Genomic DNA, 27,511 nt, shown 5'->3' with positions numbered 1-27,511 from the left:
TTCAGGATGATTTTCAGATTAACCGGAAAATTGCTCAGTTTCTACTTCTCCAAAATCCTAACTGGGATTTGCCTAGATGGCTCCAGCCCCAAATGGCCAGGGTCGTCTGAATCTCTATGGAGCAGGTGTCCCCATTTTTGCTGCTGTGAAACAGGAGTCCTGGCTCTCTACCAGAGCTGAGGACCTGAGTATTTCACATAGAGAGTGAAGCCCGTAGCAGGTTACCCTTGTTGGTACTTCCTTCAAATTCACAAAACAAACTTTAGGTTTGCAGCCTCCTTTCAAAGTGGTTTATTCCGCAGTGCATTTGATGCTTTTGCCTGGTAGATGTGTGAGTAAAAATGCCAGATGAGACCGTGGCTGGCGTATCACTTTTGGGGAGCATAAAATTTGCAATTCCATCTCAGTTTTTTAAAAGACATTTGGAAAAAATACCATATATTTGTGAACTCAAGGGGAAAAAAATATCATAATAGGCCAAAATTCCGTATTTTATTCTATGGGGCACACTTAACCCCCAATTGGCTTATAAGAGGCCTGATCTCCTTTTTTAGCCAGCAGTCCAAGCAAAAATAATGGTCTATTGTGGGTTCAAGCTAGACACAATGAGGCCTATGCGCTTTCATGCCTGCTTAACAAGTGGGCAACTTTAGAAGGAGAAAACAGGAGCAGTCCACAGCGGAGTTCTGGTTGAGCAGGAATGATTTCGTACATATTAGCAACGTTTGTGTTATGGTTTGGGGCTGCTTCTGTGTTAAAGTTTGGGCCATGGTAACGTTTCTCCTAATCAGTTTAGAAGCAAAAACTGAGATATAAAACACGGCCCTCTCAGCCCCCTTGGTGCCGGATGGTGGTGGCGTTCCGGAATCCTGGAGTGTGTGCGTGCTTGTTCCCTTGGTCTGAGGCCAGCAGTCGCCAGTCCGCTACTAATTATGACTCATTCTTATTGTCTCTCAATGCAAAGGGCATTTCTTTGAGTAGTGAAAAATTCTAACTTACAAGAAGGAGGCCCCTGTTACATTTCAAATACAAGTTTATGAGAGAGACGTCCATTTACCTCAAATAAAACCTGGTTTTATTTTTACTTTTGCAACTTTGGGTTTTCTTTGTTTCCTTTAGGCATAGTTGTTCATTCACGACTGACTCGAAAGTTACTCTATTTCCAGATGAGAGTTAAACACCTACATGTTTCAGAATAATGAGTAAGCTTGGACAGCAGCAATACATAACATCCATTGTGATATTCTGCCTGTCTCGGCCCAATGTCAGATCAAATTTTAAAGAGGAATTTGGTGGGAGAAGTTGGTGTATCTTTCTGTCCTGCACAATGTGTTGTCAGAATATTTTAAGACTGTTTATTTGCTTGCTCCAGGGGAGCGTTTTCTTCATGTAAAATAATTTAACCACCTTTAACTTCTCGTTATCTTTTTACACTTGATCGATTTCTCTATGAAAATAAAGAATGAGGAGAGGGGAGAAGTCTCTGAGGGCTAAGATGATACAGTATTTTTGATAAATTTTGCCTTTAATAGAGAGTGCCCTCAGGCTTCCCTTTTGCTCTCTCCTCCTAAAGTTGAAAAATCAGTACGACAGAAGTGTTTTGTTCTTTCTCTTTGGTGATGCTATAGAAAATAGTTCTGGGATTATTTTAATGTTATGATCATACATGATCACACAATATATGATGATCGATTGATGTGGATGATGTGGATGATGTGACAAGTAGATTTTAAACCTTGTACCATCCCTGCTGGTTGCTGCCCGTGATCACTCAGCTTGGACACCGTGACTTTAGTCCCTTCTCTGACCTAGCATCCCAGAGGCTCCCGCCATCGCTGCCACTCACTCAGCTTTGCCGTGTGCGTTGTTTCAGGTGTCCACTGTGACAGCGTGTGTGCTGAGGGACGCTGGGGCCCCAACTGCTCCCTGCCCTGCTACTGTAAAAACGGGGCTTCGTGCTCCCCTGACGACGGCATCTGTGAGTGTGCACCAGGGTTCCGAGGCACCACTTGTCAGAGAAGTAAGTGACTCATTAGGTGACAATTTCTGCCTTCCCTTCTCAGGGTGCCATGTACAGAATTATCTCTGTTCCACCGCCAGTTCATAGTGATGTTCTGTTGCAGACAAGGGCAGAGGAAAATGTAATAGGTCACCCTGTCTTATGCAGAGCTGTCCTCGATAGCATTTCCCCAAGAGCTTTATTCTGTCCAACCTTCAGGACTAACCTAACAGATGGGGCTTTAGCCATTTCTTTTCAGAAATGATTTCTCTGCCTCATTGGCATCATCATCAGGATATGTTTCTTGATCCTGCCTTAAATCTTGCAAATGGTGTTCCAGAAATCCATTGACCTGTAAATATTTTATTCAGCAATTTTGGCATGGGTCTTACCTCAATTACCAGAAGTCAACATCAGCCAAACCTTGCGGCAAATCATACATCCTGCTAGTAGTCTCAAAGTCAGTGCTATGGGGAAAATAGAATTGCAGAGTTAAAAATGGGAGCTGTTAACATTGGTCAATAGAATTTTAAGTTAGGAAATGATTCATAAGATTTTACTATATCTTTTATAAATATAATCAAGAAAGGAATGTATGACTAACTATAAGATACATTACGCTAATTTTTTAATTACTTTTTTTCATGAAGAGCTCTATGGTCCTATTTTTAAATCCAAATAATGTCTTGGGAAGAACCTAATTATGTAGCATTTTGCTTATTCACTTTTCAATCACAATCATTAACCTGGACCATGTTGAGGAAGAAGAATCTTTTAATTCTGACTGTAGATCTATTTATTGCCAGCAATGACTCTTAAAGAATGAAGGATCAACATATGGCTTAAGAGTGTTTATTTGGGCCTTCTTAGAATTTAAAATTTTATTTCCTTCCTTCATTTATTTGTTCAACAAAAATTCTTTGGGGCTGGCCCAGTGACACAGCGGTTAAGTATGCATGTTTCGCTTCGGTGGCCCAGGGTTTGCCAGTTCGGATCCCAGGTGTGGACCTACCCACCGCTTGTGAAACCATGCTGTGGCAGGCGTCCCACATATAAAGTGAGGAAGATAGGCATGGATGTTAGCTCAGGGCCAGTCTTCCTCAGCAAAAAAGAGAAGGATTGGCAGCAGATATTAGCTCAGGGCTAATCTTCCTCAAAAAAAACAAAAAAAAATTTCTTCAAGTCCCTGCTCTATGCCAATCCTCCAGCCAATTAGGGCCATGAATGGGTAAACAAAGAGGACTAAGACATTTACCTGCTCTCAAGGAATTCAGAATTTAGTGGCTTCTTTTCATTACGGTTGTCCCTCAATATCCTCAGGGGATTGTTTCCAAGATCCCTGCCCCCACCCAGATACATAAATCGGAAGATGCTCAAGTCCCTTATATAAAACAGCATAGTATTTGTATATAACCTATGCACATCCTCCTGTATACTTTAAATCACCTCTAGATTACTTATAATACCTAATACAATGTACATGCTATGTAAATAGGTGTTATACTGTATTATTTAGGGAATAATGACAAGAAAAAAAATCTGTACATGTTCAGTACAGATGCACCAGTCATAGGCCTTTCCATCCACAGTTGCTTGAATCCATGGGTGCAGAACCATGGATATGGAAGGCTGACTGTATTACAGGGTACCCTTACCCTTTTAGTGGTGGTTGTTTTATATTTGGAAAATTCTCAGTATCATGAAAAAAATTTTTTTACCCAAACTTGAACTAGATTCTGATGTGTAATATGAGAGAAACGTATCTCAAGAAAGATAATTGTCGATTTCCATTCTATTTTCAGTCTGTTCTCCTGGTTTTTATGGGCATCGCTGCAGCCAGACATGTCCACAGTGTGTGCACAGCAGTGGGCCCTGCCACCACATCACGGGCCTGTGTGACTGCCTGCCTGGCTTCACAGGCGCCCTCTGCAATGAAGGTAAGGCACACACAAGTTTGGAGAGAGATGTGAAGATGAGCAGGCCCCATGGAGTCCGTCCTCAGGCTTCCTGAAGGATACGTTTTCAGCTCTTAGCTCTTGATGCCTTCTGGTATGCTGTGTTCGCAACTTCCGTAAATATGACTTTGAGTTTTGGAAAAGCTGTCTTGCTACTCCAGCAAAATCTCTTTATTCTCTGAGCTGTTCTAAAATCTGTTTTAATTGGAAACAGCCTCCCATGAAAAATCAATGTAAGGAAGAATTTTGACTCCCTGAGCAAGAAGCCGTGAAGTCAGATTTCTAGAAATGTGATGATGTCTCCTGGTTTGTGATGCCTTAATAAGGACGTTCGGCTTCATGCGTTTGTAAAAATGAGCCCATTCAGGACTAAGGATGCTGTTGAGTGGAGGCAGCTACTAAATGGGCAGCTGGGTTGATGACCTTTAAAGTCATTTCCTGTCCCAGGGGCCTAGAGTTTGATGAGATGTAATTGTGAGTTACTGACCTATAAATTATTCACAGTGTGTCCCAGTGGCAGATTTGGGAAAAACTGTGCAGGGATTTGTACCTGTACCAACAATGGAACCTGCAACCCTATTGACAGATCTTGTCAGTGTTACCCGGGGTGGATCGGCAGTGACTGCTCTCAGCGTAAGTCTTGTTTGAGAACAATGACCAACCATTTATGTTTGTTTTCAAATTCTTTAGGATTGGAGTATGAGTGTTTATATAATCAAGAAAGAATATATGAAAATTATAATACACATTACTTTAGTTTAACTGACTTTTTTCCCCATTAAGAGCTCTTGACAGTGGTCCTATATTTAAATCCAAATAGTGTCTTAGAAAGAAGGTCAATAGGTAGCATTTTGCTTATTCACTGTTCAATGATTCTTCATCTGTAAAGTAAGGGTATTGTGCTCAGAAAATCCATTCTTAGGTTCATACTGAACTTCAAGTGTCAGCTATTATCTTTTCTTTGCTCTTGGGCAAAAATGGTACATACAATTATGGGAGAAATTTTTTCATTTTTAAAATTACTTCGGATTTATTTATTGTCTTTGTTGGGCCACATTTCCTTCTGGGTGACCGTATTGAAATTATAGGTGGTCCTCCTTTTAAGCAGTTATGTTCTTGAAGCATTAATATGAATAAGAAGTATTTCTTTTTTTTATAAATCAAGTCATTTTACCCCATAATCTTACATTATTTCACAGACACTTTATGTGAAGTTCTGATTGCTCTTCAATGGGCACTGATCCCTAATGATTTAATTTTATTATTTTCTCCCTCTTTCAATTAAGAGTTTTTACGAATAGATCAATTCTTACATACAACTGGGAACTTTAACGTTGAAAACAAGCCCCTAGTGACAACTCTGGAATAGAGCATCAAGTGCAGGTTTTAGAGATCAAAGACATGAATTGCATGACCTTGGGTCCCTTGACCTCTCTTGAGTTGCATCATTTTGCCCATCTGATCACTGCTCAAATGTCCCCTCCTCAGAGAGGCCTTTCCTAAAGGAGAAGTTCTCACCATTGTTGTCCCCCTCACCCTGTTTTATTTTTTCTTATAGTACTCACTGCCATTGTTTTCTAAGTTGGCTGTTTGGCTGGTTGGTTAATTGGTTTGCCTGCCTCATCTACTAAAACAACAGCTTTCAGAGGGTTGTCTGGACCTTGTCTTGTCCTCTGCTATCTCTCCTGTTCCTCAAACAGAGCTGGGCACATAGATGCTGAATGTGCGTTTGTTAACTAAATCTGTAAACTGGAGATGATTTTTGCTCTGGCTGCCTCCCTCTGCAGTCTGTGAATGAATACGATGTCAATGATGGTTTCTGTTGTAGCCAGCATTGCCATCTGGGTTTTAGTCAGGTTTGGAGCAGTGTGCTTTCTTGGTCCTGATGCATCTCACATGCAAGGAGAAGTGGAAGAGTGGATGGAATTCTCTCTGCTAGATGCTGGCCTCAAGACCTAACAGAGCTCTCCATGCCTGCTCTGGTTTCAGCTTGTCCCCCTGCCCACTGGGGCCCAAACTGCATCCACACGTGCAACTGCCACAACGGGGCCTTCTGCAGTGCCTACGACGGGGAATGTAAATGCACTCCTGGCTGGACGGGGCTCTACTGTACTCAGAGTAAGTGACCGGCCTTCTGAGGCTCACCAAGGGGAGCCACACCCAACAGGAAACAGCCTCACCCTTTGTGTGCCCGAGCTGAGCTCACCAAGGGTTCCTGGCATTGGAGTGTTTTGTCTACCCAATGACTTCTAGACATCTAAATTTCTCTAAGTGGTTAAGAGCAGCCACATTCCAAGTTTCCTGTCTCTGTCATATCAGGACACTGAGGAGAACCAGTGCTATATGTGATGGTGTGCAGTTTCTTTCTCCACTCTCCTTTAACCAGACCCTATTTATTTGGGTCAAATTCCCTATCCTGCCTTCTAACTCCATGAACTTTAGGATAAGTGACAGTGATTAGAAAGGTGGTGAAGACAGCAGGCCTCGCAGCCTGACTTACTTCGTGATCTTGGAAAAGACGGAGTTCAGTGGTTCTCAAACTTTAGCGAGCTGCAGAATCACCCGAGGGCTCGGTACACACCGACTGCTGGCCCCACTCCCAGCATGTGTGATTCAGTAGGTCTGGGACGCGACCCGAGAATTCACATTTCTAGCGACTTCCCAGGTGGTGATGCCAGTCCGGGACTATGTTTTAGAAACCACTGTTCTGGTTCTTCTTTCCATTTTGTATCCCACAAGGCCCTGACCATTTATTGTTCCATGAGGGTTTTTTTTTTTTTTTTTAAGATTTTATTTCTTTCCTTTTTCTCCCCAAAGCCCCCCAGTACATAGTTGTATATTCTGAGTTGTGGGTCCTTCTAGTTGTGGCATGTGGGACGCCGCCTCAGCGTGGCTTGATGAGCGGTGCCATGTCCGCGCCCAGGATTCGAACCGATGAAATACTGGGCCACCTGCAGCAGAGCGCGCGAACTCAACCACTCGGCCACAGGGCCGGCGCCTGTTCCATGAGGTTTTTAGCATCATGGGATATAACGTGCAAAGTACTTCACAGCTCGGCACATTGGGTGAAAAAAAGACTATTTTCTGCCCTTTTGCCTTCAATTGAATAAGGAGACAAGACAGGAAAGCATATATTACAGTTACCGTTAATAATAATATATAATTTTAAATCACAGAAATGAGCTCAGGAGGAAAGATGGGTCAGAAATGAAGCAATTCTTGTTTAATACTAGTTAGAGAACTTAATTAGAGAATAGGCTGAATAAGTCTTTGGAAATTTCTAGAAGGGTGTATACACTTTGAGCCATGATTTGAAAGGGAGATTTAGCAAGAAGGGAGATTATCCCAAGCATATTCTGCTGAGATTTTATATATATATATATATTTAAAGGTTTTGAGCGCCTCATAGAAAAGCATTTATAGGTTATTATTTATAATTCCAAAATGAGGTCCTGCTTCAAACAGAAGACCTTTCTAAGTGGAAATAACACAATATAGTGGGAAGACCATGGGATCTGGAAGCAGACCTCCCTGTATTTATATTGTGGCCTTGCCATCCCGCCATTGGCTAGCTGTGTGACTTTGGGCAGTCGGGGCTCACTTTCCATCTATAGGATGGGTTTCGTGGCTGTTGTAAAGATTCAGTGAGAGGAAGTATGAAAAGCACCTGGCACAGCATAGGTGCTGAATAAATACGTGGCAATGGTGGGTCACTGCATGCTGGCATCTGTGCTCTGCCTCTGTTTCTTGAAAGTTGGGCTTTCATTAAAGCCTCACTATAAGTAAAAGGGAAAATAAAAAGCACATGTGATACTTGGAAACAGCCATCGAACCTGCCTGTATTGAAGCTTTCGTTTTGCCAGAGAGCCCCGAAATGCTCCTGCAGGGCAGCTGCTGGCCGTGAAAGCCAACAGGCCTTGTGCATGTCCTCAGCCCAAGGGCCCTGGTGGTCGGGGTCTTGAAAGTTGTGCAGCAGTGTGAAGGCTCATCGCTTTTTAACAATGCACCTGTAAAGTGCAGGGTTTTTTAAGTTCAGCGTTCTACTACACATCTTTGGTGAAGGTGATGTTATCTATGTAACAGATAACAGTGGACAGGGCTAGTAGCAGACTTGGAGACGCTCTGTACTATAAGTAACAGCATACAGGTAATAATATAGACTATTCATTCCAGTCCATGGAATTTGGGTCCAGGATTCTAGTAGCTGGGTGGAAGAAAGAAAGGAAATGCCCCATCCTTCTGCCTGGTTCAGGGGATGCTTTGTGAGAAGGCATTAGTCTTGCCTTTTAGGGCACCAGTAAGAGTTAAACTGCCAGGTATGGAACTGTGCTGCCTCTTGCTCCTGAATTACAACCTCCTGTGAGAGCCCCGTCTTGGGACTTCAAAAAGCCTTTGTGACAGACTGAGATCTGCATTATTGTCTTTATTCCCTCTAATGGCTCAGCATCCTTCAGGTTTAAACACAAAGATGTTGGAAGCACGAGCTGTGTCTCCCCTCAGCAGCCTCTTGACTTCACTGTCCTTCATCTGCACGCAGGATGTCCTTTGGGGTTTTATGGAAAGGACTGTGCGTTGATATGCCAGTGTCAAAATGGAGCTGACTGCGACCACATATCTGGGCAGTGTACCTGCCGTACCGGGTTCATGGGGAAGCACTGTGAACAAAGTGAGTATGAGAGCTTGACAACTTTAGGTGCTACTTTTTCCCCCTAGAACCCATTTTCCTAGATGCCTGAAAATATTAAGGCGGAACTTGCAACTTTTAAGTTGTTTGAAGTGATGGCTGGTCATTTACCAGCACGGTTGACTTCCCTTGCCAGAGACCTGGCCACCTCGGGATGCTTGCTGGCTGTCTTTTCCCTCAAAATTCTTGAGTAACTCCTCAGTGCTCTGGGTGGAGGGGGTGTGGCTACAAGGATGAAGACAGAATTCAAGTTTTCCATCTGTTCATCCTGGCTCTCTCTTCCTCTCCTTCTTATTTTTGGAACATGGCTGCTTAAAGCTTTAAAAGAGCCAGTCAAGCTTTCTTCATGGCAGAGGCAGAGCCTGGGTCTCACACTGGAAGAGAGTGCATTTGGCGGGACCAGCTGGGTGTGTGGGAGGCAGAGGGGCTGGGAGCCCAGGCCAGCCCCACTGCGGGTGAGGGAACAAGTCCATGCAAACGTTGCCACCCCTCTAACAACCTTTTCTGGATAATGCTTTTACACGTTTCCACTGGCAACCTCTCACCTTAATCTTAATAACCTTCAAGACAATATATTGCCTTAAAATTTTGTAAAACTCCCACTTGGGGAGAATGTGCTCTGTTGGAATTACCCATCCTTGATTTTCCATTTCCACCCCACCAGCTATGCATCTGCTCACAGGACTGTAAGAACATTAGTCTTAGACTGAATATTTCAAATTAGTTTATTGCTCCTTTCCTCTGTGATTTTCATTCAGTATTCAAGATGAATAAATAGAGTCTTAGAGCTGTGTGGGGCTCACTCTCTTATCATAAATGTCAGGAAAAGGTGCCGTACATTCCCCGCTCTCCAGAGGGTACACTCTTGGAAAGGATGCAGCAAACATTAGATAGCTGTAGGAGTGATGTGACCTGGAAAGGTTGACCGGCATAGCAGGACTTTGGCAATAAAGCATCACTCTCCCCCCATCCCATCAGCATTTCAGAGCACCACTGGGCAGCCAGGTTGTCTCAATCTTATGTGCTAAACCCTAGAATCTTTTTGCATATCCATCCATCTAGGATATGTAAGAAGAATGACATCCAGGAATCAGCCTGGACAGAGATGGCCCAATTTTAGTTTTGCACTGCTAGTTCATTTAATCATGAAACAGATATTGAGTCTCACACTTGCAGGCACACCCTTTTGTGTATATAAATATTGTATATGCATTTATAAATGTCTAAACATATGTGCATATACATATATGCATAGAAACCAGGATAGGCTGTAAACTGACTTTCTCCTGAATGCTAGACTGGTTATGGTCTTATTAAATAAAAGCCTCTTAAGTGCTCCCGTGATTACTCTGAACATTGAATTAAAGTGTCCCTATTTTTGGAGACTTCTTGCAATGCTCATTTGTAAACAGAAACTCTGTTTCACAGAGAACTCTGATAACAATAGCACATTGCCCCCTGCTGCTCACTTTACAAAAAACAGCAGCATTTTGTCATGATGATTTTTAGATTTAACCTGCCTGTGCTATTCTTTGAAATTCATGCTCGACTCTTACTAAGATGACGTCATAAAATCCCACTATTTTAGTCTCTCAGCCTTCAACCTGCAAATCCAAATTTTGAGGAATACTGTGGTAAATGAAGTTCTTCCCAAGAAGATTAACAAAACTTGCCCCTTTTCTCTTCCCCTACTCCCAGCTGATCCAAGTCAGAATGTGCCTTCAGGAGGATTTCTGAGCCTACAGTAAAATAAGTATGTTCTCAAGGAGGCATCTCTAGCTTGCACTTTTCAGTCTAGTCCCCTTCCATCCCACACTTTGGCCTGGTGGAGTCGTCTCACACTGCCCTTAGTGATGCTCTGCATCCGTTCCACTGGGTTTCCACAGACTCTCTGCAAGTCCGTCAGGAAGATGGGTACATAGAAGCTGAAAGTGTCAGGAGCTGTAATAAGGGGCTGATTCTCTAGCCCAGTGTCACCTGGCCTGTGAGTCTTACCTTGATTTGGGGAGTGCTGGCGAGCTCTAAGACACCCTGGGTGGCACAAGTCTGCCCAAACAGGGATCTCCTGAAAGGGCTAGCCTCGACGCACAGGATAATACAGTAAGAGACAGCCTTGCCCCAGATTCTCAAGGCTGGAGAGCTACAGTGGACTTTCCTCTCCTTCTCAGAGTGCCCTGCAGGAACATATGGCTACGGCTGTCGCCAGATATGTGACTGTCTGAACAACTCCACCTGCGACCACATAACTGGGACCTGTTATTGCAGCCCAGGTTGGAAAGGGGCACGCTGTGATCAAGGTAAGGATATGGGTAAATAACAACTACTACCTCTTATTGTATGGCCACCACGTAGCGCCCAACATTAAGTATTTTCACCTGTGTTATCTGATGTACTCCTCATCATGACTCTGCCAGGCGTAGCTGATTATTTATTTAGTTGCCAGATGGGTGCCTTATTGTTGCTGTCCTACAGATGAGGAAACTAAAGCTCAGAGAGGTGGAGTAATTTGCCCAAGGTTGTATAGCTAATATGTAGAATATGGGCTTTGATGCCAGGTTTTCCAAAGCTCATGAACTTTCCAGTATGCCTATAATTTTTTTCAGCTTTACTGAGGTATAATTAACCTATTAGAAGCAGCACATATATATATAATTATCCTATAGATTTACACACACACCGTACATATATATACACATACATATATACAACACATGTGCACAACAACAAAAAGTATACCATTTGATATAAAGTCTGATATATATATACACCCATGAAACCATCACCACAATGAAGGTAATGAATATATCCATCACTTCCAAAAGTTTCCTCATGAACCTCCCTGCCACCACTACCACCTGGGCCCCAAGCAATCGCTGATCTACTTTCAGTTGCTATAGATTAGTACATTTTTTAGGGTTTCGAATAAATGAAATCATGCTGTACACTTTTTTGTTTGATTTTGTTTACTTGCCGTCATTATTTTGAGATTAAACCATGTTGTTGTGTGTATCAGTAGTTCAGTTCTCTTTATTGCTGAGTAGTATTCCATTACATGGATATACTGTAATATGTTTGCCCATTCACCTGTTGATGGACGTTTGGATTGTTTCCACTTTTTGGCTCTTACAGATAAAGCTGCTGTGAACAATAGTGTATCAAGTCTTTGTATGGACATATGCTTTCATTTCTCTTGGGTAAATTCGTAGGGGTAGAATGATTACATCATATGGTAGGCGTATATTTAACTTTTTAAGAAACTTGTGCCCATGGGTTTAAACTAGGATGTGTATCACAGTCTCCTGGGAATATTTGACATGTACATATAGTCCCACTTGGCCACTTCTGATTCTGGGGTAGATGAGGCCTTTGAGAAAGCGCTTCTGATGGTTCTGGGGCATGTGGTGCTTGTCAGTAGGTAATGAGCACATGGGGTAAGGGCTTTAGAAAATTCATAGTGTTGTAGGTGAAGTCATCTGAAACTGTAAATACGTAGGTACTCAGATTTCATTTTCTTTCATAAAATAACTTTTACATGCTCCTGATGTATGTTTGACTGTCATAACAATAGGATGTTATATTTCACAATCTTTGTTATTACAATCACATTACTACAGATGCATTGTGACCACACTGCACTGGCCTTGGTGCTCTGCGTTTCAGGGCAGAGTGTCTTGTAAGAAAGTCTAGCATTTAACATCAGAAAGTCATAGGGACATTTGAGCCAGAAGCACCTTCACAGAAGCCAGTCTCCTCGTTTTCAGATGATGAAACTGCAGCCTAAGAGCTTAAGGGAAAGTTCAGAATATCTGGATCAATTTTTTTAGACTCCAGGTTTCTTGACTCTTAATCCATGTCTTATTGTCCTCACTCAAGGAACGTGAGGAAGAACTATAGAAAGCTGAACTTTGAGGTTTAGTAAGTTTTTAGGATGATGTTAGCAAGTATTCTTGGGGCATTTCTATGATAGTTACTCTCTATCATGGAAAGTAACTACATAGATCAATGTCTTCCGAGGTAAAGGGCCCATTTCGATTAGGATAAAGCAGATCCTGATCTTGGACTAGATTTATAATGGAGTTAGTCTTGCTTGGAAGGAAAATTACTTTACTGTTACGAATGCTAAGAAAAGACATAAAATTAAGTCTGGTAGTTGAGACATGTAGGAGTTAGCTCTTTATAAGCTTAATGCTGTATAATGAATAAAGCACAATAAATATTAGATAAATTATTTCTCCTAATTAATTGCCAGTCTAAGTGTTTATCTGAAATATGTGAGAAGCTCCTAAAACCCACTGTTGAATCCTTGAGTTTAGGAGATCCTGTCTCTTTTGAGGCTTAGAGCAGCCTTTCTCTGGGCACAGACAAGCCAACAACATCTGAAAATGAGGAATGTTTGTTTTTCCTTCCTGCTCTGTTTCCAAATTAACAATTCATGAGCTGAAAATATCCAGGCGTTAGCACAGTTGGAGATTTTTGTAAATAGAGATCAAACATTTATCCAGCACATTGTCATCCTTACTCAAATCTTTTTCTCCTTTTTGTAGCTGGTGTTATAATAGTCGGAAATCTGAACAGCTTAAGCAGAACCAGTACGGCTCTTCCTGCTGATTCCTACCAGATCGGGGCCATTGCGGGCATCATCATTCTTGTCCTGGTTGTTCTCTTCCTACTGGCGTTGTTCATTATTTATAGACACAAGCAGAAGGGAAAGGAATCGAGCATGCCAGCAGTGACCTACACCCCTGCTATGAGGGTCATGAATGCAGACTATGCCATTTCAGGTAAGATGGGAGTCATTAGAAGCATTTTACTCCTTGAAAACTAAAGTTTCATCCTGGTTCTTTGAAACTGTGTGTTTGCCTGTGTTGTCTGTTGTTATTGTCAATTAGCCTTGAGAAAATTTTATGCTTGGAAAAGAGGTGTTTTGAGAGATGTGTTTTATATGTCCACAGTAGTAAAATCATCACTCTTGTATTCTATGAGCGTTTTGAAATTAAATTTATTACGTGGTTACTTTAGACTTGGGGAATTTTGACCTGGAAGAAGCTATACTGGGCAGCAAGTCCCAAGCTTTTGTTGTATGTGGGGGACAGGAGAGGAGGAGTGACCACAACTTTACCAATGTCATGGAGGACCAGGTCTTCTGTCTTTGGCTTTGAGTTCTTCCCACAATGCCTTGCAGCCTGTCCCTGGGCCCACACGAATCGTTAACTGCACAGAAACCAAGTTATATACGTTTTTGGTATTAGCAAGGACCAAGACAGTTCTTTAAGAAAATTCTTTTGAATCTTTCTGTCACAAATCCCCATAAAACTAAATTTTTAAGTAACACATTCAGTTACCAGAAGTAACCGCTTAAACTGAGCCATTTGGAAACTTGAAATATTTATTAATTTTTAGGCAGTTACTGAAGGATTTCAGCTGAACTTCGTGTTTATAAATGCACTGACTCTGGGGGAATACATAAAGTAGCTGATTTACTTAGTAGCGCATTGCTAGTGCGGAATAGTGTGTCAAGAACTCAAGTGTTTAAAAAAAGAGGAAAGTTACAGCAGAATTAGCTTCCAAACAATGTCTTCCCAGCTTGTACGAGCCTCAAAGCAGACAGCAGCTGTCTGTGGATACTTTCACGCTTTTCCAGGAGGCAGGTAGGAAGGCAGACACCTGCTGCTCCTAGAAGCTTTGCTGAATATGCTGGGCAGGAGAAAGTTGTGCCCAGTTTGTGATATGGAAGCAGTCCAGACATTTGTTGTTGCTATTTTGCCTCCCTTTTCTCCACACCAATTTAGGGGAGCCTGCCATCTCAACCCTTTCCTTCTCTTCCTGCAGAAACTCTTCCTCACAGCAGCAGTGGAAATGCTAACAGCCATTACTTCACCAATCCCAGCTACCACACGCTTACCCAGTGTGCCACATCCCCGCACGTCAACAACAGGGACAGGATGACCATCGCAAAGGTGAGAGTCCTTGAAGGTGGTGGGCAGGGGAGAGAGGAAGGAACAAGCATGCACTGAGGGCTGCTGCTTGCTAAATGCTCTTCTAAGTACTTTATACCTACTGTCTCATTTATTCCTCTAAACAATCCTGCGGGTGCGTGTTAGGATCTCAAGTTTACTGACAAAAACCCTGAGTAGCGGGAAGTTTAAGTCACTTCCAAACATAGCTCCCCAGCTGGACAGTGAGGCAGCTGCGAGGAGAGTCAGGTCTCCCTGTGTCTGCGATTCACGCTTTTCCATTTTCCATTGCACGTCTTTGGAAAAATGTTTCTAATATTGCATGAGGTTTTAAAATAATGTCTCACAGCAGACCCTTAGCAGACTTGATCCTGGGTAGAATGGCCCAGTTTGTCCTTTCTGACCACCTGTCTTCTAGTGCCCTTTCCTGGCCACCTGCACTTTCATAACAACAACTGCAATCAAATGAGTTTATTAAGGTTGAACCACATGAAATTGCATTTTTGTAGGTCAAAAATGATTGAATAGGAACTATGTGCCAAGCATTTCTAATCATTTTACAAATATAAACTGATTTAATGTTCACACCAATCCTGTGAATCAACAGTGATTATTATCCCCATTTTCTGGAAGCACAGAGAGGGTGGAGACCCAGGGCTGCTTGTTTGCTACCACGCAACTCGCCCCAGGTCTCTTGCACAATGCTCTGAAATCCCAAACATTTCTCCCTTCCAGTTGCACCCAAATTATAGTTCCAATCTCCATTGTCTAATTCCAGCTCTCTATTAGAAGAAAACCAAGCTAATTAAATTAATTCAGTTGCAATTAAATTAATGTAGCTGGATTTTAATTATAGTGCCTCAGAGTTAAATAGAGCTTCGTGTTCTCCAGAGATTTTCGTATTCATCATTCCATTTGTTCTCATTCACACTCAGGGAGGGAGGCAAGGTAGATTATGTTCGCCTCATGTTTATAGCTGAGAAAACTGCTAAGACTCACTTGTGACTCACACAATATCATACAGTATTTGATGGGAGAGCTCAGACCGAGAATTTGGTTTTTCAGTTCAAAGTTCCGTGTATGTCAACCCACATGAGGTCTAATAGGCACAGAGTGACAAAGTGAAATGAAGAAGGGGAAGCAATGGGGAGATCAGTTAGGGCCGACAGGTGTGTACTCCTGCTGCCCTCTAAGTCCCATCAGGTCAGAAGCGGTCACGTCTGCCCCTCAGCACAGCCTCATTTAAGAACCAGTCCTTGGTACATGCTGTGGGCATGCTCTGCCCAGATCAGTAACACTGCGCTGTGCCACATTGTAATCTCTTTTTACATCTTTTATTGTTTATATTTTTAACAGTCAAAGAATAACCAGCTATTCGTGAATCTGAAAAATGTGAATCCTGGGAAGAGAGGCCCTCTGGTGGACTGCACAGGCACACTGCCCGCAGACTGGAAACATGGCGGCTACCTCAACGAGTTCGGCAAGTTCTCCCAACCCCCAGCCTCAACAAGCACCTGTATGTTTCAGTCACTTCAGATGGTCATACATTTATGTCTGTCCCAAAGTGACCTATTGAGAACATGCATCATAAACCAAAATAATAGAATTATACCTAATACCTATATGGGGCGTATTTCTATCCTAAGTGCTTCATTTATTCAACAAACATTTATTGAGTTCCTACTGTGTGCCAGGAATTGATAAAAAAGGAAACGAGGATCTCTGCCTGCTTGTAGTTTATATGCCAACTCTGTATCTATTAATTTACTTACTTTTCTCACAAGTACCCTAATTGATAGGTGCTGCTATTATTATCATCATCTCCATGTTACTCTTGAGAAATTCAGTCATAAATAGGTTAAGTAACTTGGGAAAAGTCTCAAAGCCTATTTAATGGTAGAGCTGGGATTTGAACCCAATCAGCTTAGTACTAGGTGTGTGCACCTGTTCTTGAGGCCCCCTTCCCCTTTCAGGTGACGAAATGGAGATATCAACAAGATTATAGTAAGTCAGTGGTTCTCAAATTTTTGGAATCAGAACCCTTTCACACACTCTTACAACTTATCAGGCTCCAAAGAGCTCCTGTTTCTGTGAGTTATATCTGTTGATATTTACCATATTGCAAATTAAAACTGAGAACATTTAATATAGTTATTAATTTATTTATAATAATCTCATTTCATGATACCATAAAATGCATTTTTATGAAAAATAACTATGTTTTCCAAAACAAAATCAGTGAGAGAGTGGCACTGTTTGACACCTTAATAAATCTCTTTAACATCTGGCTTGTTGGAGGACAGTTAGATTTTCGTGTCTGCTTCTGCGTTCCATCAGTACTGATCTCACACTCGGTGTAGATACTGGAAAATTCCCCCATACACTCGAGACAGAATGTGAGGGAAAAAGGCAAATAGTTGTCATTGTATCATTCTGAGAATAGTTTTGATCTCGTGGCCCTCCTGCAAAGGGGCTGGGGATTCCTGGACCACACTTAAAGAGCTGCTGTCATACCCCATTGAGCATGCGCTGCTGTTTCCAAGCATGTGCACCTTATTCTCAGGGAGGAGGTGATGATATAGTAAGTAATATGTGTGTAGTGCCTTATGATAACAAACCCTTTCATATATATTTATTTGGTGGTAAGGTTGCCAGGAAGCTCAGTTAAATTTGAATTTCAGATAAGCAGCAATTATTTTTAGTATAAATATATCCCAAATATTTCTTGGGGCATACTTATACTAAAAATTATTTGTTGTTTCTCTGCAATTCAAATTTAACTGGACTTCCTGTGTTTTTATTTGCTAAAGCTGGCATCCCTACTGGGTGGGCCCTTCCACGAATCTTGATTTATAGAGGAATAATCTGGGAAGCTCACAGAGGTTAACTCTCTTGTCCAAGATTTCATAGAACGAAGGGGGTAAAGCTCAGTCTCAAAACTGGTTTTCTGACTGCAGGTCCTTTGATCCTTCTATGAACACCATATATGTTACATCACCTGAGCCAGATATAGGAACCAGTCCCTGGGGGCTCCTGGATCCTCTCTGACTATAGAAATGCAAATGTTTAAGTAGGAAAATGAGTAAAATTCTTAACTTTTGTCTGCATTCTACACCAACATTATCAATAAGATGTGTATTTCTAAACACTGTAAAATTATTTATATAGCAGATTTACAATATGCTTATTGGTGAAATCATTTAACGTTAAGGAGGGTTTTTAAAATCTACATTACATTAATAATTTATCTCAAAGCAGTACATGAAGTGATATTTAGTAAACTACCACCTGGTACCAGTGAGGGAAAGGTTCTCCCATTCCCCCTTCATCTACTGTAATTTGTCCTGACTCCAGAGCACAGAGTTAGTGCAGTGGTCAGATATAAACTTCTCTGCTTCCTGTCTCAATTAGACCCAAGGGACTGATTGTTGGTAACAGAATCTTCATTGGAAATTCTGAATCTCCTTGGTTTGTTCCATTCCAAGAGTAATTCTGAATTTAATGTCCTTTTAAAGTGTTTGCAAGGAAAGTGTCTTCCCTTAGAAAGAACAGAGTAAGGCACTTATGGATGATGAAATGTGCAGGTGTTTTAAATGATGGAAAAGTTATGATGTTGTCTGAGAGAGTCCTCTCTTTGACACAAAAGCCCTGAGATCAATTCCTGGTTCTGTTACATGACACTGAGCCAATCACCCTCTCAAGACTAATTTGTTCATCTGTAAAATAGGGATAAATATCATGTTCTGGCTCATTGTATGAATTAGATTAAACCAAGCATTTGAAAGCACCTGTCCAGGGATTGGAGCATATGGGAGTTTATGAGGAAACCCACCTACTCCCTTGTTAAAACTGCACCCCGATCTTCCAAGGCAGTGAAGATAGGATCTGGCAGGGGTGGCAGGTCTCACAGCCTCAACTCTTGTTCCCTAATTTACTTTCCATCCCATGCTGCTCCCCTCTTTAACCCCTTGAGGAAGGGTAGGCCATTGCACAGATAAGACAAATGGACATTTAACAAGACTTTGCTACAGTTTGGAGATGGCTGAGAGAATTTGGCAAAGAGTAACATAGATAGAGTTCCTTGATAGGACACTCTCAGAGGCCACAAGTCCTGCCCATCTTCATGGGGTCCCTTTACCAAGTCCAGGAATCCCCAAGACCACCCTCTGTTCTGACACCAACTGTAAGTTTGAGGGTCCCCAAGACCACCCTCAGGATCAATAATTTGCTAGAATGACTCACAGAGCTCACTGAAAGCTGTTATACTCATGGTTATAGTTTATCACAGCAAAAGGGTACAGATTGAAATCAGCCAAGGCAAGAGACACAGGGGACACAGGGAAGAGTTCAGGAATTTTCAAAACATGAAACTTCCAGTTGTCCTTTCCAGGTGGAATCATGGAAGGTGCTAACTTTTCCTGGCAACAATGTGTGGCAATACACGTAGAGTATTGCCAACCAGGGAAGCTCACCTCAGCCTGGGCATCTAGAGTTTTTATGAGGACTTAGTCACGTCGACATGGTTGACTGCCCATGTGGCTGACCTTTAGACTCCAGCCCATCTGGAGGTCCAGCTGATACCAAGTGGCCCAAACTCCCTCCCATAAATCACTTTGCTAGACTATCCAGTGTAGCTCTAGGCCCCCAGGTAAACAAAAACACTCCTATCAGGCATAGGACATTCCAAGGACTTGGAGCTCACCTCCCAAGAACCAAGGATGAAGGCCAGTCCTCTCTTTGGTAGGGTTAATTCTTTACTACACATCCTGATCCTGCCTCCCCGCATAACTCTGTGGTGCCTTTCCCACCAGATGGGAGCATGGCTGGACTTCACCACCCAGACCCCAGAGAGTGTGCCTGAGAGAGGAAAACATTCCCATTTCCTGTCCCACGACGATTAGTATTAGACACACTGTCTCTCTTCAGGAGATCCTCCCACTTTCTCCACAAAAGTGTGTCCCCATGGGACATTGCCATCAGAACTTGAGTTCAACATCACTCTAAGAAATGCATTCACAGTGGCAGGGGAGTCATTTCCATACCATTTTGATATTTATTTGAATGGTCATCACAAGTCATTACTCTTTGTTTTTAGCCTAAGTCCATAACATCCCTTTAAAAGATAATTGAAAAGGCCTTGGAATGTTTACAGATAGACTGAAGCTGAGGGTACTATGACACGTTAAGTGTCACAGTAACTGAAACACCATTCATTTATATGGTGCTTCAGAGTTTACAAAGCCTTTTCATAGGCTCTATTTCACTTGATCACAACATCCCTGTAAGGCTTGGAAGGCAGGTTTTGTTTTCCTCTTTTTAAGAATAAGAAAATTGACACTCAGAGAGTTGAATATCTTGCCCAAAGTCATGTGGCTGATAAATGATGAAATCTAAGTCCTTTGTCTCACTTCTGATCCTGACTGTGCCCTTTCTGCTGAGCAACCTGGAATCAAATGTCCTCATTGATCTGTGCCTCAGTTTCTGTCCCGTGTTGACCATCCTTTCCCAAAGTCACTGTAAATGATCAGGAGAAGGGTCAGAATGATACGTAGGTATCTTTAATTCTAAGCGCTGGGGACATCTGGTATGAGTGATCTGGTGTAAAGGTTTGCAAAGCAGCAACCTCGGCCTTTTCCTGCCCAAAAAGTCTTCCTTCGTGACCTTGGCGCGTTGAGTGGGCTTTGTCTTCCTTTTAGTTCTTACTGGGTATTTTTTTCTGCATTTGTCACAGGTGCTTTTGGACTTGACAGAAGTTACATGGGAAAATCCTTGAAAGGTATGGTGTAAATTTGAGGAAGAAATACCTTTATCAGAATCGCTGTTTTTTAACAAAATTTGTTATGTCGGAGATGGAAATAATTTGTTAAATGAGCAAGAGTGGCACTGTAGAGAAAATGGGGAATTGCTAGTGTGGTAAATTACTCCAACAAATATACAAACGTGTTTGACTGACATCAAGACAGTGGCCATCGGTGGATCTTGCTAGAGCATAGGTCTTGGAGAACAAAGGTTTCAGTTTGCTGGGGAAGCATTCATATTTCCTTTGAAAGAAACATGGCTTATGGGGAGAGAGAAATGTAAAAAAGGAAATAGCCAGGAAAGTGAGACGAGTCAGCATGGTTACATGCTCATTGTGGCCTGCTCCTCAGGAGGAATTTGAGAAATAATATCACATGCCCAGTATCCAGGTTTCACAAGAAATCCCCACAGCACAAATGCCTTCTTCACCATAATAATAGAACCTTCTTGTGCTCCTGGGGCCAGCAACAGCTGGTTTCTTCTTGTTGTTGTTGAGGGAGATTTGCCCTAAGCTAACATCTGTGCCAATCTTCCTCTGTTTTGTATGTACACTGTGCATGGCTTGATGAGCGGTCCATAGGTCCACACCTGGGATCTGAACCTGCCAACCCCGGGCCGCGGAAGCAGACCATGTGAAGTTAACGACTACACCACAGGGCCAGCCCAACAGCTGGTTTCTTGATCAAAGCTTTTGAGAATTCAGAAACTATTAGTAAAATAGAGTGGAATTAATTTTATTTGAGTGTGATTATCAAAATGAAATCAAATCCATGATGTTTATATTGGTACTCACCTTAGAGAGGAGCTAAAATTACTTTATAGATGGGTAATTTTATAGCAAATTCTCTCCGAAATAAGTTGAAAATGTATGGCATTATTCTTAGTGTATATAATTATAGAAAACTAGCTATGAAGAGAAAGAAGTAATCTGCTCAAGTAAATTATTGCAGAAAAAATAAATGATATTGCCCATGAAATAGCATTTGCTTTTTTCCCCTATCTCTCCTCACAGACCTAGGAAAGAATTCTGAATATAATTCAAGTAGCTGCTCCCTAAGCAGTTCTGAAAACCCATATGCCACTATTAAAGACCCACCTGTACTTATTCCCAAAAACTCAGAGTGTGGTTATGTGGAGATGAAGTCACCAGCACGGAGAGATTCCCCATATGCGGAGATCAATAACTCAACTTCAGCTAACAAGAATGTCTATGAAGTTGGTAAGTTCTCCTAACCAAAGGAAGGACCTAGTGTATAGGAATGTTTTTTAAACAATTTTAAAATCTTTGAGAATATAATAATTTCAGTTCAAATAACCCTTATTGAAAATAAAGGCCCGTATTTTAATGCAACCTGTGTTTACAGTGATCATGTTAGTTGGTGTCAAATGAATTTTTCAGGGAAAAGGCCATTTAAAAAGTTTAAAGTAAGTTTTCCTTATCTCCCACCTGGTCATCCATCTTTTGTTTTGTAACCATAGTGAATATTTTAGCATGCTTGTGGATTAGCATATGTATCATATTAGCTAATATGTTGAATTAACCAAAACAAATGGTTCAAGTGCATTACGCAGATGTTCCCATTTCCTGGTTGCATTCATTTTACTAATATGATGCTTTTAGCAGAATTGAAACATTTTACTTTTAAATTTGCCTAATATATCAGTAATATTCTCAGGTGTGAATCTGATACACTTAATAGGAATTCAATTAAAATTAGAGTTATTTTGATTACCCCTTATAAATGCCATTTGGAAAAAGTTAAAACATACCAGAGCTATCATTGGCTATATATTTTAATTTTTCTTTCTCTCTCTCTCTCAGTATTTATGATTTAAACTTTAAAAACTTCTCTACTACTTGTAAATGAAGTGGTTAATTTAACTGTAGTAACTAGTAATTCATTTTATATCATAGACTTGTCACTGAAAAGATATACAACTATTTTTAAAGAATGAAGACAGCTTTTTTAAGTGGAAGGTATAGTGAACTAAATTTATTTTTGAAAAGTCGGTAACGATTCCCTTTTGAATTGTGGCATGAGCCCCCACTGTCAGATGGAAACTCAACTGAGAGCCAGAGTTCTGAGTCCTAAAGCTGTGAATTACTTACATATTTCCATGAATGGAGTTAACCTATAAGGTCCTCAGGCTTCTCACCTGTAGAGTAAGGGGTTTGGACTAGATTATCTCTAAGGTGTTTTTCAGACATTGATTCATATTCAGGGTTTCTGTATATTCCCTCGACGTCATCATCCCCACCATACAGTCATCTTTTTGTTCTGAACACCATTTGTGTATGTCGGTGGGTCTACCTACCTCTAGAGTAGCCACCTATATGTGCTTATAAAAGGATCATTTGTTTTTAAAAATAATATTTCCTTACATTTTAAATAAAGCTCCTCTTATGTGTTTGATATTTGCAAGAAATGCCATGTGCTATTTTTTAAAGATTTTCTCTTGCTGATAAATTAATGTGTCCCTGGTTGTCACAGAACCTACAGTGAGTGTTGTCCAAGGAATGTTCAGCAATAATGGGCATCTCACCCAGGATCCATACGACCTCCCAAAGAACAGTCACATCCCTTGCCATTATGACCTGCTGCCAGTCCGAGACAGTTCATCCTCCCCGAAGCGAGAGGATGGTGGCAGCAGCAGCAGCAGCGGCAGCAGCAGTGAATGACACCAAAGGACCACTCGGTGGCTGCTGGAACCCTTTCCAGGACTGCAGTTCGGTTCTTCTCCATCCTCAAGTTTGCCACCTTATGTGAATGTTAATCTCCATGGTTGGCAATTGTCGGACGTGAAGCAGAAGGCTCAAAGCTGAGGCTGACTGACCGTAGGTCCTTTTTGTACAGGTGGCTCAGAAGGAGATATCAATGTGATTTCCCGTTCGTGTTAGTTTTAGAACTGCACCCATGAAGCATGACTTACTGTAAAATCTTGGCTAAAAGCATGAACTTGCAGAACTCCTTCAAAGATATGGGTTGCAGTGGACATTGATGTTATTGCTTGAAAAATTAAAATTTAAATATTTCTTTCTCATTGGCATTATAGAGCTGTACCTAGGATTGTGCAGTTTCCCATAAAATTTAGTGTAAATCACTAAACATGTAGAAGCAAAAGGGCATATTATGGAGTCCTTATTGTTTTTTTTTTTTCAGTTGGACTCAGAATTGTAGGGCTAATATGAACCCAGGAGGAAAGATTCTGTCAAGTGGTATACCTGGATAGACTTTCAATGAACTCTAGAAGTGGATAGCAAATTTAAATATGAAGACTCTAGACTTTTTTTAGGATGAAGAAATGTACAATTAGAATTATTTTAGAAATACTAGAATTATTTCAGGAATCAATATACAGTGTGCCGGGCAGAGGTGATTCTTCTCTCTGTTTGACCCTTGACCCGCTTTAGATCCATGACACTATTCTGATCACTGTCCCCATCATAGACATTTACCACTTGAGATCCATAACATATCAATAATTATTTCATAAATATAGAAATGAAATAATTTTATTTTTGACAGACTGGATTGAATGAGTGCATAATGATTGGAAAAAGTTGTAAATTTTAAGTGTAAGAAGACACTTAAGTTTTGTAAACCATTAGCAATACATGCTGTAATATAGAATTAGCAGATAGTTTTGATTAATTTTTCCCTAGAAGTGACTGAAATATTTTTGTGCATATTTGTGAAAGGGGCACTTTCCTTTTATTAATTGTTGATTTAGAGAAACTATGCTTAAGCTGGTCTTTTGCATTGCTAATATGACATGTACCCCATTTTTTCATTAATTTGTATTTCCATTTTTAAGTTGTATATTCTATGTTTTGTAGTGTTTGGATTGTTAATGAAAAAATTATATTATATGTTCACTGTTTCTTATATTATTGCCATTTATCTTTTAGCTTGATAAAAATGCATTGCTCTTTCTGAGGGAGGAGATGAAAATATATAAATCCAATCTATTAAAATTGGTCATTACTAAAATAGTACAGTAACCATAGGTGAATGGCTTATAACTGAAATAGAGAAGCTTTTTAATATTCCAAAATGGAGTTCCTTTTGATCTGTGGGTTCTGAGTCTCCATTAAACCGGGGGAGGGGAAGCAGGGAGCCATTGTTATTGAACGAGTACCACAGACAGATCTTACTAAAGACTTTCATTAGGGTGGTCATATAATTGATCATCCAAACTGGGACATTTTTGAGAGTAAATGAGAGCATTATTAATAATTATCCTACAATAGGCTTAAATTTGTACTGTTCCGGGCAAACCAGAATGGATGCTCATCCTGTGCATACTTATCACACAATAACATTTTTCACTCTAAGGTAGCTGTCTCAAGAGAATGCCAATATGACACAAGAGAGCCAGTCTCTCTTTGACCTACCTGAGCAAGCTGAAGGACTGAAAGGCTGAATGAGGAAGCAACGTCATGACAGAAAACGGTGGGCGTCGATCTTTGAAAGACATGAAACCTTATGTGTTGTCCTGTCTCAGTGAGTCAATGAACAAATATGTATCGTGCACCTGTTCTGCTAGTAGTATACGTGAGGCATTATCTCTGCCAGTTATTGACTTGGATATCCAGTGATTTCATGTCACACACCTGCACCTGTGATGATGGTTTGGTCAGGTGGATGATAGAGCAAACACACTTGGAGCATTCACTCCTTTGATGGCTATTTCTTTTTAGGGAACCCCAAAGTTAATTCAAGGAGATATGGAATTTCCTGGAACGCACATCAAGAACTACTGATTTATCCCCAAAATTAACCACTGGCTGGCCCTTAACTCTAGGGGCTAGGCATCCAATAGAGACACTTGTGGGTCAATAGCCACAGAGTCCTTTTTGGTAAGAAAAAAGTAAGACATTTTTCCTCTACTTTTTTAAGGATCATCTCTTCAGAGCTCCATGGTGAGTTTGAATTTCCCCATTACTCCCTGGAGGTACGTTAACAAAAAAAAAAACACTTCTGTTTTTCCTTCGTTCCACTTTTTAAAAAAAAATGAAAGTTTCATGTACAAAGGTAACAGCAACTTAAGTGGAAAACCTGGGTGGCAAATGTGGCCTCTAGAGGGCACTGCCATCCCTTCCTGTGCGTTTTCTGACAAATCAATTGCTCACAAGAGCTGCTGTCTTGAAACATTTGTACCTGACCTGATTCTTGCTTGTCAGTGTTCACTCAGGACTTTTCAAATGTCAGAACACACATAGCACTTTGGATATTATAAAACTACATGTAATATTTGGATAATTGAGAAATCAAAACTTTGATATAGATTTGGGTAAAGAGAGAAATACTTTCATTGGAATGAGAATTAAAGAAAAGATAAAAGGACCTGACAAAATTTTCCCCCTGAAATTACCACCTTTTAGGACTTTTCCAGATTTATCAAATTTAATTGGATAGTGATGTCATTCTCCATACATAGTGAATCTGTTCTTATGACCTTTGAATTGATATTAATATGAGACCCTAAAAATAATTTCTTCCCTATATCCTATAGTAGTTAAAGCAGTGAGTGAGCTTGGTGACACCTAGCAAGAGCCATTCATGTAGGAATGTTAGCCAAACTATTATTCTTTTCCTAGAGGTTGATGTATCAGAAAATTTATAAACTGTTTGTATTTGTATATAAATACATCAAAACTGGCCCAAATGATATGCTTGCTTTAATATGGGGAATATGTTATTTGTAGTTAATTATGTGCTAAGGAATATTTCGTAATTATTTACAATGCTTGATGTAAATTCTCTCCCATGCTATAATAGTAATGTTAACAGAGATTTTGATATGTTTAGCATTATCTCTATGGAAAATTATATTCACCAATTTCAGGAAAGCCAACATAGAATTTTGTAATAGGACAGTTATAACCTGTCCCAACGAAGTCCATTAGCACAACAGCTCTATTGTGAGAAATGCAGAGAACTTTATGAAAATGTGGTCACCTTGCCTCCAAAGAGCCACTGTGGTAGTTGTCAATTATTGGGGATTTGTAAACCGTAAATATTGCGAAAGTTGCACAAGCGTGTCACAATATCATTTAGAATTCATGTCGATATTAGGAGTCCACTTACCACTGAAGATGAAATCATAACAAGCTAAGTTTTAAGGTTATGTTTTTTTAAATAACAAATTTTCTATCTCTGGATAACATCTTTATTATTCAAACTAAACCTTTCAGAGATATTTTGGTCTTGAAGGCTTTATGTCATGGAAGTGTACATAGATATGCAAGCGTGAATTGTGTGGCATGGATGGGTGCTTGTTTTGTAACTAAAGATGTGCGGCAAACCGTCCTTTGAAGGTCCTCTTACTATTGGTGTCCTAACGCTGGGCCTGCTTACTCAGTATTTAGTTCAGGCTTCATTTTGATATGCAAATCACAATATATATTTTTAAAAGGAAAAAATCAAAATACATTAGGATTTTCTTGATTGTAGCAAAGAAAAAATGCTTTCAGTGTTAAAATATCTGTTTTCCAAAGATGATAAACTTTCATCAGTATAAGCCTACAACATTGTCATTTATATCACCAAATGAGTTTATAGATTAATGCAATAAACTTTCTAGTAAAAAGCTTTGAAGTAGTGTTTATTTCTATGTCTGACTCTGTTGTTAATGAGAAGAAAAAAGTTATGATCCTATTGGAAAAATTAATGTTTTTTTATGTGTGGCCCTGTGGCACTTTATATATACATTTGAAAACAATTACATTTTATCATATTTAATTGCTCGTATATCTGCTTTCCCTTCGGACTGCTTGTTCTTTTAAAGACAGAGGCAACTCTAAGGCTGATGGTCCCCTGTCCCATTAAATAATATAGAGTGTGTGGTGTCTATTATATAGACTGTGTTCTGTCTATTAATTCCGTCCGCCCCTTCAGCTGGCTGCCTAGCTGGTCTCAGCAGCAACCTCCACTGAATATTCCACAAAACAGAAAATATATTGCTGAACTAATGTTTGAGCCTTTCTATTTTCTAGGCTTCTACCTAGAAGCACATGCTAGTTTTGCTGTGGCTGCATCTTGGACATTAGGACAATTAGAAGAACAGACAAGAACACCGTCCTCTCTGAAGATCCAACTATGATCAGGGACTTGAA

At 40.6% G+C, this 27,511-nt stretch overlaps 1 protein-coding gene across 9 annotated transcripts in view; it reads left to right on the top strand.

Annotated features, from left to right (window-relative positions):
• The window catches only part of MEGF10 (multiple EGF like domains 10), a 163,751-nt gene extending 136,762 nt beyond the window's left edge, over nucleotides 1–26,989 (top strand). For 5 of the 9 annotated variants that reach the window (XM_023617776.2, XM_023617774.2, XM_070233131.1 and 2 more), the window contains 12 exons: nucleotides 1,874–2,020; nucleotides 3,802–3,936; nucleotides 4,459–4,587; nucleotides 5,944–6,072; nucleotides 8,492–8,620; nucleotides 10,807–10,935; nucleotides 13,183–13,419; nucleotides 14,468–14,595; nucleotides 15,949–16,108; nucleotides 20,324–20,368; nucleotides 21,404–21,610; nucleotides 22,884–26,989. In XM_023617776.2, the coding sequence (XP_023473544.1) occupies nucleotides 1,874–2,020; nucleotides 3,802–3,936; nucleotides 4,459–4,587; nucleotides 5,944–6,072; nucleotides 8,492–8,620; nucleotides 10,807–10,935; nucleotides 13,183–13,419; nucleotides 14,468–14,595; nucleotides 15,949–16,108; nucleotides 20,324–20,368; nucleotides 21,404–21,610; nucleotides 22,884–23,071 (1,763 nt within the window). In that variant the 3' untranslated portion in view covers nucleotides 23,072–26,989. The remainder of the gene's footprint in view (nucleotides 1–1,873; nucleotides 2,021–3,801; nucleotides 3,937–4,458; nucleotides 4,588–5,943; nucleotides 6,073–8,491; nucleotides 8,621–10,806; nucleotides 10,936–13,182; nucleotides 13,420–14,467; nucleotides 14,596–15,948; nucleotides 16,109–20,323; nucleotides 20,369–21,403; nucleotides 21,611–22,883) is intronic. The other 4 variants (XM_070233132.1, XM_070233130.1, XM_070233134.1 and 1 more) reach the window with 1 other exon arrangement.
• The last annotated feature ends 522 nt before the right edge of the window (nucleotides 26,990–27,511 follow it).

Source organism: Equus caballus, chromosome 14 (genome assembly GCF_041296265.1).
Source record: "Equus caballus isolate H_3958 breed thoroughbred chromosome 14, TB-T2T, whole genome shotgun sequence".
Taxonomy (NCBI): domain Eukaryota; kingdom Metazoa; phylum Chordata; class Mammalia; order Perissodactyla; family Equidae; genus Equus; species Equus caballus.
The sequence above is the reverse complement of the archived record's forward strand: the minus strand, read 5'-3'. Positions and strand labels throughout refer to the sequence as shown.